This window comes from Diabrotica virgifera, chromosome 10 (assembly GCF_917563875.1).
Source record: "Diabrotica virgifera virgifera chromosome 10, PGI_DIABVI_V3a".
NCBI lineage: Eukaryota > Metazoa > Arthropoda > Insecta > Coleoptera > Chrysomelidae > Diabrotica > Diabrotica virgifera.
Window position 1 is genome coordinate 91,646,867 of NC_065452.1, and position 12,223 is coordinate 91,659,089.

General features: G+C 34.0%; 1 protein-coding gene across 3 annotated transcripts in view; it reads left to right on the forward strand.

The window, feature by feature from the left end:
* LOC114337497 (facilitated trehalose transporter Tret1) overlaps positions 1-12,223 on the forward strand; it is a 283,346-nt gene that overhangs the window by 220,417 nt on the left and 50,706 nt on the right. For 2 of the 3 annotated variants that reach the window (XM_050663429.1, XM_028287950.2), the window contains exon 3: positions 655-900. In XM_050663429.1, the coding sequence (XP_050519386.1) occupies positions 769-900 (132 nt within the window). In that variant the 5' untranslated portion in view covers positions 655-768. Of the gene's footprint in view, positions 1-654; positions 901-11,431; positions 11,571-12,223 lie in introns of those variants that run through there. The other variant, XM_028287951.2, reaches the window with a different exon arrangement.

Here is a 12,223-nt window from a genome sequence, read left to right on the forward strand (position 1 = left end):
AAACTGGCGTATCAAAAAAGTATTAATAAGGCAAAATAGTTTTAAAAACATTGTGTTTAACTAATGGTGACATAATAGTAATTTAATTGGAACGTATACAAACATTTGGGGGTTTAAAGAAACAAAACCCCCATAAAATTTAATTTAATTTTTTTAAGATGTTCATGATACAAGAAAGCCATTTTCAATATAAAATCTCTAACAGTTTTTGACATATTGAAAAAAATTAATTTTCATTTTATAACTTCAAAGGTCTGTAACTTTTTTTATGTGCACATTTGTACTAAACTAAGTTGGGTTCAATCAAACTATTTTTGGCCCCAGCAGATGTGATTTAATTTATGACGTACCTTTTTGTTACACTCTGTATAAGAGGAGATACAAGAACTTAACAATATTGTCAAACTTCCCTGGTATTATAGTCGAAATTGTAAAAATCTAACGTTTTAGTTTATTTTAAAACCACATTAAACTACCTATCATTTTGGAAATAAAAAATCAGAGAAGGTGACATGCGTCACGCCGAGGTCAAGATCCAACTAACCGTTCTTGTCGAATGTTGTACAAATCGTCTAAAAACCTATCAAGTCTACAAATATTTATATTAATTTTATAAGTTTGATCTAAGAGGTCATTCGATATGATTGTTTACAGAATGGCAACCATCGGAGACTGCAAAATACAGAGAGCCCTTGCATTTCGACTTCAACCACCGCGACGAACTTGTCGTGCCTTGCTGATTCGAACTCCGCCATAAACCAGAAAAAGATGAACAAGGACGCCAACATCCGGGTGGCGGCTCAAGAAATTGAGCCTCTCCAGAAGGTGAAAGTGGAAGCGCCAGTTCCGGAAGAGGAGGAAGAACCATTTGACCTCACTTTTAAAAATATCAAAACACAAGTAAGTAATATTTTATGCTTTTTTCCTTTGATTTTAATGCTTCTTTTCAGGAATTTCTTATAATGACTTAGCATATCTCTAAATCTCTAGCTCCATGGTCTAAATGATCTGTTTGTTTAATACGGTTAATGATAATAATAATTTTACGTCTTACCTTATTTATTTGTATAATGTTTATATATTGTTTTTTTTTCGGTTTTAATCCACAAATTAATGGTGCTATTTGTTTATGTAGGTACATGAAATTTAATTCAGATATTTTTATTTAACTTTGGCGTCTTGTTCTTCTTTTTGTGTAAACATGACTATGTCTGAGGCACATGACTATGTGCCTCTAGTAAGTTGTTCCATCATTTTCGTGGTCTTCTCACCGATCGTCTTTCTATTGCAGAACCCTCTCTTGACGTCTTTACTACTCTATATGTTGTCATTCAGATTATGTGGCTATTCCATTCCTCTCTTCTGTTTCTTAGCCAGGTATTAATGTTTTCTAACTTGCATATCCGTCGTATATCTGTACTTCCAGCTCTGTCCCATAGTGTCTTACAATCGATTTTTCGAAGGGTTTTCATCTCTGCTGTTTCTATCATTATTTTTGTCTTGTCTGTGTCAGCCGAGTTTCTGCCAAGTATGTCATTATTGGTCTGATGACTGTTTTGTACATTCTGTCTTTCATTTCTTTCCTGATATTTTTATTTCTCTATAATGTTTCATTCAGGCAACTTGCGGCTCTGTTTGCTCTATTTACTTGATCTTCCAGTTCCGTTTCGAGTTTTCCGTAGCTAGGTACTGTGATGCCTAAATATTTAAACTCCATCACTTGTTCTATTATCTGACCATCCAACTCTAATTTAATGAATTTGTTGTTATCTCCATGCATTTTTAAATTTTGCTGTCGGTTATATTAAATTAGTGCAGCATAGGTTGTAAATCATCTATCTTCCCTTTGAGTAATTAGTAATTAGTATTACATCGTCTACATAGCAAATTTTTTTTAGTTGTTTTTCTCCCATTTGGTATCCTTTTTTACTTCTTACTTTTTTTATTATTTGCTACTACAGATGTATCTCTGTTGCGTACAATAAATGGATAACTTCCTTTAATTTGACCCTGTCAAATGCCTTCTTAAGGTCCACGAAATATAAATATGCCGGTTTGTTGTATTCTAATGATTCCCCTTGAACTTGCCTCATTATAAATGTAGAGCGTCGATGCATGATCTTCCCGCCCTAAAACCTTGTTGTTCTTCAGCTAATGTTATAACTTTATTAAGTTTGTTGCTTATCACTAGACTTAGGCAAATATGCAAATTGCATATTTTGCATATTTTGCATATCCAATTTTGCATATTTTTATATAAATGTGCATAAAGTGCATATAATTTGAAATTTTGTTTGTACATATATATATTTTTATATTCATGTAACAAATATCTTGGAAATCTCAATATTTAATATTGTTTTATAATTTCTTGGTATTCAAATTTTTGGTATCGGAACTAATAAAAGATAGCGGCTTATACATAATTTTGTCACGTTTTGTCCTTGATACAAGGGTTCCAAAATCTGCCAGTTTATATCACTAGGTAAAAATTTTAAGTTTGACGGTCCTTTTCACTTTTGTTGTGAACACCTGTGTTCAGTGTCATTCATAAAATCAAACTATAGTTTCGTTCAGAAAACTATTACCCAATTGGATTCCTCCAAATTATCATTGATAGGCAATACATGTTTAAGAAAACGAAAGGAACCATTCTCTTTGGAACTTTACCCGATGTGAAGATGGGACGTGAATTATAAATTGTAAAATTCCCTCATCTTCCTTTGTCTCAGCATCCGTTATGGCTTGCAAATTGTAGAAGCCTCGGAGGTGTAACCAGAGAAGGTTCCCATTGTTTTCAGTCTGGTGGGATGTAGAATAACATTATGTTGTTTTATATGCCATTGGATTAAAAACTTAGTCTTTTGCTAGCAGTTGCCGCTAGGGCATCTATGCCATTTCGTACGTTGCAATCCGTGACTGCACGCCGGGGTTTGTTTTGGTTGGATCGAGGAGAGCAGCATATGTGCCTAATGATGAGAGACTAATAAGTTTCGAAACCGGTAGCGGTGCTTGCTGCACTCTCTGGTTGGACTAGAATATTATGCGGCTGTATTTTCGTTTTGCAACAAAATTAGTATATAAATAGTATGCAACTAGGCTGCATACTATCACCTCTAAGAGTAAGTGGAGTCTTAATTAACAACATCAGATATGCAGATGATACAGTAATAATAGCCGATAGTTTACAAGACCTGCAAAGACTCATGAGTAAAATAGTAAGGTGTAGTAGGGAGTTCAAACTCTCTCTCAATATCAAAAAGACGAAGTTTATGAAAATTAGTAAAAACAACCATAATACTAACGAAATCTTGATAGTAGAGGGCCAGCAGATCGAAAGAGTAAAAAGTACACTTACCTAGGAACACTTATAACAGAAAATAATGACTACACTACAGAAATAAAAGTCAGAATCGAAAAAGCACGTTCTAATTTTATAAAAATGAAAAATGTCATATGTAGCAAAGATTTAACATTAGCTCGTAAAGTACGCCTAACAAAATGTTACGTCTACAGTGTACTATATTATGGAGTGGAATCATGGACGTTAAATGTAGAGACAATTAGACGACTTAACGCCTTTGAAATGTGGACCTATAGAAGAATTATGAGGGTTTCCTGGGTAGATAGAGTTACGAACAATGAAATACTGAGAACAATAGGTAAAGAGAAGGAAGTTGAACTTACAATTAAAGAAAGAAAGCTACAATATCTCGGACATGTGATGCGGGGCGAGAAGTATGGCATCCTACGACTCATAATGCAAGGAAAGATAGGAAGAACGAAGGATCGGAAGAAGACGAATTTCATGGCTGAAGAACCTGAGAGAGTGGTTTGGATGTAGCTCAAAACAACTATTTAGAGCTACTGCCTCAAAAATTAAAATAGCTATGATGATTGCAAACCTCCGTAGCGGAGATGGCACCTGAAGAAGAAGAAGAACGAAATTGAAAATGGTTATTCATTTTTGATTAACATGTTTACTCTGACTGGAGTACGAAGGGGACCATTCTCGTTGGAACTTTACCGCGCTGAGCAGATGGGACGTGAATTATAAATTGTAAAATTCCCTCATCTTCCTTAGTCTCAGCATCCGTTATGGTTTGCAAATTGTAGAAACCTCGGAGGTGTAACCAGAAAAGGTTCCCATTGTTTTCAGTCTGGTGGGATATAGAATAACATTATGTTGTTTTATATGCCATTGTATTGAAAACTTAGTCTTTTGCTAGCAGTTGCCGCTAGGGCATCTATGCCATTTCGTTCTTTGCAATCCGTGACTGCACGCCGGGGTTTGTTTTGGTTGGATCGGGGAGATCAGCATATGTGCCTCCTGATGAGAGACTAATAAGTTTCGAAACCGGTAGAGGTGCTTTCTGCACTCTCTGGTTGGACTAGAATATGATGCGGCTGTATTTTCGTTTTGCAACGAAATTGAAAATGGTTATTCATTTTTGATTAACATGTTTACTCTGATTGGAGTACGAAGGGGACCATTCTCGTTGGAACTTTACCGCGCTGAGCAGATGGGACGTGAATTATAAATTGTAAAATTCCCTCATCTTCCTTAGTCTCAGCATCCGTTATGGCTTGCAAATTGTAGAAGCCTCGGAGGTGTAACCAGAGAAGGTTCCCATTGTTTTCAGTCTGGTGGGATGTAGAATAACATGTTGTTTTCTATGCCATTGGATTGAAAACTTCGTCTTTTTTTTAATAAAAGAATTTGAATCATTGTGTCAAAACGTTAAAAGTAATACATATTGGAAAGACAACTTTCCAAACATTTTCCAACAACCATGGAAAAAAGCAGTGGTTACCAGGTTCTTTCTGAAGGGGTTCAAGTAGTAGCTTGGACATTTTCCGAACCACTTAATTTACCACTTAATTTATAGCCAACTATTATGGTGAAGTTGAAAAATACCCCAGTTACATCAGTTGATGTCGAAAGAAGTTTTTCTATGTTCTCAGACAGAAGCCATATGTTTCTGTTAGAAAAACAAAACAGCATTTGATAATTTTGTTGTTACAACAGTTCGAAATAATATAATTTATTTGTTAAAATACTTGTGATAATACCATAATACAGCATGTGAAAATATTTTAAATATTTTTGTAAATTAATAAATGTTGTAAATATTTTTTTATTACATGCATATTTTCTAGATAAACTTGCATATTTTTGAGTAAAACACTGCATATTTATGCGCATATTTTATACCTTTTTATTTGCATAGTTGCCCAAGTCTACTTATCACTTTGGTTTTTAATTTTAATGTTTTGTTTAATAAAATAATTCCTCTATAATTCTCCGAGTCCGATTTGTCTCCCTTTTGGAAGAGAGGAATTAGGATGCTTGATCTCCATTCTTGTGGTATTCTGTTTTATTCTATCATATTTTGGATTAATTTGAACAGCTGTTTGGTCAGATCTTGTCCTCGGTACTTTAGGAGTTCACCTGATATTCTGTTCTCTCCTGGTGATTTTTAATGCTTCTTTTATATCTTTTGCCTCAATGTTTATTTCTTCGTTAGTCGTTACTTCAGGTGTTTGCGGTTCATTATCTTCACCTTTAGCAAATAGAGATCGGAAGTAGTCTGCCCATGTTTCCTTCCGGATGTGTTTCATTTTTATTAATTCTTTCTTCTCTTTTTTTTACGTCTACAGTGTACTATATTATGGAGTGGAATCATGGACGTTAAATGTAGAGACAATGAGACGACTTAACGCCTTTGAAATGTGGACCTATAGAAGAATTATGAGGGTTTCCTGGGTAGATAGAGTTACGAACAATGAAATACTGAGAACAATAGGTAAAGAGAAGGAAGTTGAACTTACAATTAAAGAAAGAAAGCTACAATATCTCGGACATGTGATGCGGGGCGAGAAGTATGGCATCCTACGACTCATAATGCAAGGAAAGATAGGAAGAACGAAGGATCGGAAGAAGACGAATTTCATGGCTGAAGAACCTGAGAGAGTGGTTTGGATGTAGCTCAAAACAACTATTTAGAGCTACTGCCTCAAAAATTAAAATAGCTATGATGATTGCAAACCTCCGTAGCGGAGATGGCACCTGAAGAAGAAGAAGAAGAACGAAATTTAAAATGGTTATTCATTTTTGATTAACATGTTTACTCTGATTGGAGTACGAAGGGGACCATTCTCGTTGGAACTTTACCGCGCTTAGCAGATGGGACGTAAATTATAAATTGTAAAATTCCCTCATCTTCCTTAGTCTCAGCATCCGTTATGGTTTGCAAATTGTAGAAACCTCGGAGGTGTAACCAGAGAAGGTTCCCATTGTTTTCAGTCTGGTGGGATGTAGAATAATATTATGTTGTTTTATATGCCATTGTATTGAAAACTTAGTCTTTTGCTAGCAGTTGCCGCTAGGGCATCTATGCCATTTCGTTCTTTGCAATCCGTGACTGCACGCCGGGGTTTGTTTTGGTTGGATCGGGGAGATCAGCATATGTGCCTCCTGATGAGAGACTAATAAGTTTCGAAACCGGTAGGGGTGCTTTCTCTTTCTGCACTCTCTGGTTGGACTAGAATACGAGGCGGCTGTATTTTCGTTTTGCAACGAAATTGAAAATGGTTATTCATTATTGATTTACATGTTTACTCTGATTGGAGTACGAAGGGAACCATTCTCGTTGGAACTTTACCGCGCTGAGCAGATGGGACGTGAATTATAAATTGTAAAATTCCCTCATCTTCCTTAGTCTCAGCATCCGTTATGGCTTGCAAATTGTAGAAGCCTCGGAGGTGTAACCAGAGAAGGTTCCCATTGTTTTCAGTCTGGTGGGATGTAGAATAACATGTTTTATATGCCATTGGATTGAAAACTTCGTCTTTTTTTTAATAAAAGAATTTGAATCATTGTGTCAAAACGTTAAAAGTAATACATATTGGAAAGACAACTTTCCAAACATTTTCCAACAACCATGGAAAAAAACAGTGGTTACCAGGTTCTTTCTGAAGTGGTTCAAGTAGTAGCTTGGACATTTTTCGAACCACTTAATTTATAGCCAACTATTATGGTGAATTTGAAAAATACCCCAGTTACATCAGTTGATGTCGAAAGAAGTTTTTCTATGTTCTCAGACAGAAGCCATATGTTTCTGTTAGAAAAAAAAACAGCATTTGGTAATTTTGTTGTTACCACAGTTCGAAATAATATAATTTATTTGTTAAAAAAACTTGTGATAATACCATAATACAGCATGTGAAAATATTTTAGATATTTTTGTAAATTAATAAATGTTGTAAATATTTTTTTATTACATGCATATTTTCTAGATAAACTTGCATATTTTTGGGTAAAATACTGCATATTTATGCGCATATTTTATACCTTTTTATTTGCATAGTTGCCTAAGTCTACTTATCACTTTGGTTTTTAATTTTAATGTTTTGTTTAATAAAATAATTCCTCTGTAATTCTCCGAGTCCGATTTGTCTCCCTTTTGGAAGAGAGGAATTAGGATGCTTGATCTCCATTCTTGTGGTATTCTGTTTTATTCTATCATATTTTGGATTAATTTTAACAGCTGTTTGGTCAGATCTTGTCCTCGGTACTTTAGGAGTTCACCTGATATTCTGTTCTCTCCTGGTGATTTTTAATGCTTCTGTTATATCTTTTGCCTCAATGTTTATTTCTTCGTTAGTCGTTACTTCAGGTGTTTGTCGTTCATTATCTTCACCTTTAGCAAATAGAGATCGGCAGTAGTCTGCCCATGTTTCCTTCCGGATGTGTTTCATTTTTATTAATTCATTCTTCTCTTTTTTTTGCCTTCTGATTATTCTCCACATTTATTTTTGTGTTATATAGAAATATGCTTTATTGTCACTGAAAATTATACAACTTTATGGACAAAGCTTAACATAGAGTCACAAAAAAAATATATAACAATAACAAATACAATTTTCTGAAATTAGCTAAATCGTCAATAAAAAAAATATAAAAGTTAAAAAAGTGAAGCAAAAAACAAAACCACTATATTGCAAAATTGAACATACAACATAAAACACAAACAAAGGAACTAATAAGTTTAAGCTGCTGTATGTGACACCCAAATATAGATAAATATACTTTAGTTACTTGTAAATTACTGTAATTTCTTAGTTAGTCATTAAGAAACTCTTCTACTGAATAATATAGTCTTTTAGATAAATGAACTTTTGTCATTTTACGGAACTTGAGGAAAGATGTTGCAGATTTAAGTTGTAAAGGGAGATGGTTGTATAGTTTTTTTGCAGAATATAGTACAGATTTCTTTACTAACTCAGAAGACGGTATCGGTAAATAAACATCAAAAGTTGAATTTCTGGTGGAGTAGTCATGATGAGGCTTTGCTGGAAAGACATGCAGGTGTTTACGAATTAAGCAAACAGTTTCTAAAATATACAAAGATGTAATATACGAACAAAGAAAAATATGTTATTTTAGAAGATGCTTAATTGAGTTCCATCGAAAGAGATCTTATGGCATAGCAGGCTGAGGCGAGTTTCTTACTTAACAAATCGATATGAAGGGACCATTTGAGGTTGCTGTCTAAAAGAATACCAAGATATTTTACAGAATCAACGGTAGAGATCTGGCTATTATTCACAAGCAGGAGTTGAAGAGCACCTTTATAATATGATAGTGGTACCGTTTTATCCACGTTAAAGGAGAGTAAATTAGAGTCAGACCAGGTTTTTATCGTAAGAAGATCAGAAGTTATAGTTACATGAAAAGTTGCAATAGTTGAGTTGCTCCAAGTGATACTGGTATCATCAGCAAAAAGAAAAATTTTTCCATCGATTTGTAAATTAGTGATGTCATTTATAAAGATAAGGAAAAGTAGAGGACCCAATACTGAACCTTGTGGTACTCCACATACAATGTTTTTGAGACTAGAGTCAGTATCATTTGCTCTAACCAGTTGTTTCCTATTATCTAAGTAAGATTTGAACCAATTCAAAGAAATACCTCGAATTCCATAGAAATTTAGTTTTTTAATCAAAATGTCGTGATTTGCACAATCAAAAGCTTTGACATAGTCACAAAAAACAGTGGCAGTATAAAGATTATGGTTTAGTGCTTGGTAAACCTCTTGAAGTACAGAAAACATGGCATCAGTATAGTACATTTATTAGTTAAAAAGCCGAACTGATTTTGTGATAAAATATTGTTATCAAAGAGAAAGGACATAAATCGGGTTATTATGAGCCTCTCAATAATTTTGGAGAGTACCGGTAGTAAGGCAATAGGTCTATAGTTGCAGACATTAGATTTTTCGCCACCTTTATGAAGAGGAATAATAATGGCTGTCTTTAGGCACTCTGGAAATTTACCATTTTCAAAGGAATCATTAATTAGTAAGACGAGGAGTTCTATCACATTATCTGTGAGATTTGAGAAGATTTTTACGGATAGTCCATCAGTACTACAAGATGATTTGCTTTTGATACTATTGATCGTTTGGATCAATTCAGATTTATAGATTGGTCTTATAAAGAATGAATTCGAGACAATTCCTGAATTAGGAAGATAGTAAATGGGATCTTGTTGAGACTGAATAGTTGATGTTATATTTTTACTCACGTTAATGAAGTATTCGTTTAGATTTTCAGGGTTTGGAAAGGCAAATGTTTGAGCTGCGTGGGTTTTATTTCGAAGATCGTTTATTATGGACCAAGTTTTTTTGCAACACTTTTGGAGCTTCCCAGACGATTTTGATAGTAGGCTTTTTTAGCTGATTTGATGAGTTTTAGGTAGGTGACTCTATAATTGGTGATATATTGAGTGACAGACGTTGGTAGTAAATTTCTTGATATACAGTAGTGAACGCATATTTTTGGCTGATATGCAGATACCTTTGGTAGCCCAGGGTTTGCGATGTTTTGGCTTAATCATAATTAAAGGAAATGCCTTATTGAAGATACAGACAAGCTTCTCTAAGAAATCACTGAAATTATAGTCCATGTCCGTAGAAGGAAAATGCCAGTCAGAAGTTAAACATAAATTTTGGAATTTATGAAAATTCCGAGCGGAAAAAATCCTACCTAAACGTCGGGTTTTCGAGGAGGGTTTGCTGAAGATGTTAAACGTATATACTGCTTCATGATCCGATAGTTCCGTTAATAACTGTAGAGCAGACATCAAGGGGTGAGAAATCGGAAACAATATAATCGATTATGGTAGATGTAGTTTTTGTAATCCTTGTAGGGGAATTAACGTGCACTGAGAGACCATATGATTCAAATATGTTGACCAAGAACATTTGGGTAGCACAAGCAGCAGCATAATTTATGTTGAAGTCCCCGCATAGAATTTTTCTGCTTTTGGGAGGCAAGTCATCTAACAAATTTAACAGCTTCTGAAAAAATAGTTCCACGGAAGAGTCAGGTGATCTATAGATGCAAATAATGTAAAGATTAAGATTTTTATTAAAAACTAAGGAAAACTCAAAGAAGGCTTCATTCAACAGAAAGTCATATTTTGTTATCAGAGAATAATCATTGTTTGCAGAAAGAATTAGGGTGCCTCCATGAGCTGAGTTTGGACGATCATACCTAGCAATTGTGGTATATTTATCTACAAAAAAAAAGGCTCGTTGACTTCAAGCCAGTGTTCTGTAACCGCAACTATCTGGGGAAATCCTAATTTCTCTATAAACCAAAATAATTCGTCATTTTTATTTCTTATAGAACGAATATTAATCAGAACTATACTAAAGTTCAGAACCATACTAAAGTAGAAGTTTTCCGTTGAAGTCGTGTTGAATATGTTTTGGGAAGCTCTGCCAGTATTCCTTTTTAATTTGTCTGACTAAAGCATTCGTTTATAGCCTGTTGTAGACCTGTTGTGTTACTTTGTTCTGTATGGCATAAGGCTTTCTTTCCTTCACATTTTATCTTCACTTCCTCTCTAAACCATGGGGTTTTCTTTTTTGAAATGTTAGTATTCGTTACTTTCCTCTCTTCAATGATTTTTTCCCAGCTTTCCTCGATGTTGTCGTTTTCTAATATTTCATTCTCATCAATCTTCTCTGATTGTTGATGAACAAAATATTAAGTGTAAATAAAAAAACTCCCCGCAGAAGAAGCTCAGTTACTTTTTTTTAACTTCACACACTGAAATTGAAGTTTTGTGGCGCCCTGTATAAATAAACATTACCCAGTCCGTAAAAGGAACTTTATGGTTATTTAAAGGTGGATGGCATTGTTTAGCTTTACTATTATTATTATTATTATGATCACTACTCTTAATGATTTTATATTTCAGTTTAACCTTTTAAGATGAACATGAATACACTTTATTTTATCTAAAGGTTTTTGACATACCTTTTTGAGAAACACGTGCTAAATTAGTTATTCAGCTTTGCATTTATGGAGGGGTCAATATATAATCAATCCAAACAAACTAATTGTCAGGTAAATTGCCAATAAAAACAAATCAACTGTTGATAGTAGTGCCAGTTAATGTGCCGTGTGAAATTATTACAATGTTGATTAGGTCCGATACACATGTGAATATTATTGTATCTATTGACACTCCAAAAGCAACTTGGACGTTTACTCAGGTGGATAGTATAATATTATGAACATTTTGTGAAATTGTAGTTTTTTTATCACGTTGCATTGTTTTGTTTGATTTTGGGTACCACTATAGCATGCGGTCTACCGTCTGCTATCGCTTGCGGTCTACTTGTTCGGCTAAACAACACCATAATCTTTTCTTAAAAGGGTTGGTACACAATACTGAAAGGCAGCAAACCGATTGTAAGCAAAGTGTTTATTGCTAAGTAGTAATAGGCATTTTCAGGAATATCCAACAAACGTATTTCTTTACTATTATGTAAATAACACAGCTTGGCTAGGGTGAATGCATGACTTTTTTTAAGTTAAAATCATTAACTACCTTTCTTCCTTAATTTAAGGTGCATGAATTTTTTCTTTGATAGTAATTAAGCTGTATCGTTTTATAAATAATTAGGTTACATATTTTTTTTTGTAAATAGTCGGTGTGCTTTTTTTGTAAATTAATAGTCCCCTTTCATGTTACATATATTTTTCTCCAAATGCTTATTATATATATATATATATATATATATATATATATATATATATATATATATATATATATATATATCCAATCCTGTTACTTCATGAAGGAGCATAGGGCATCCACGAAGCTTCTCCATTCTCCTCTATTTCTGGCCATGGTTGCTATTTC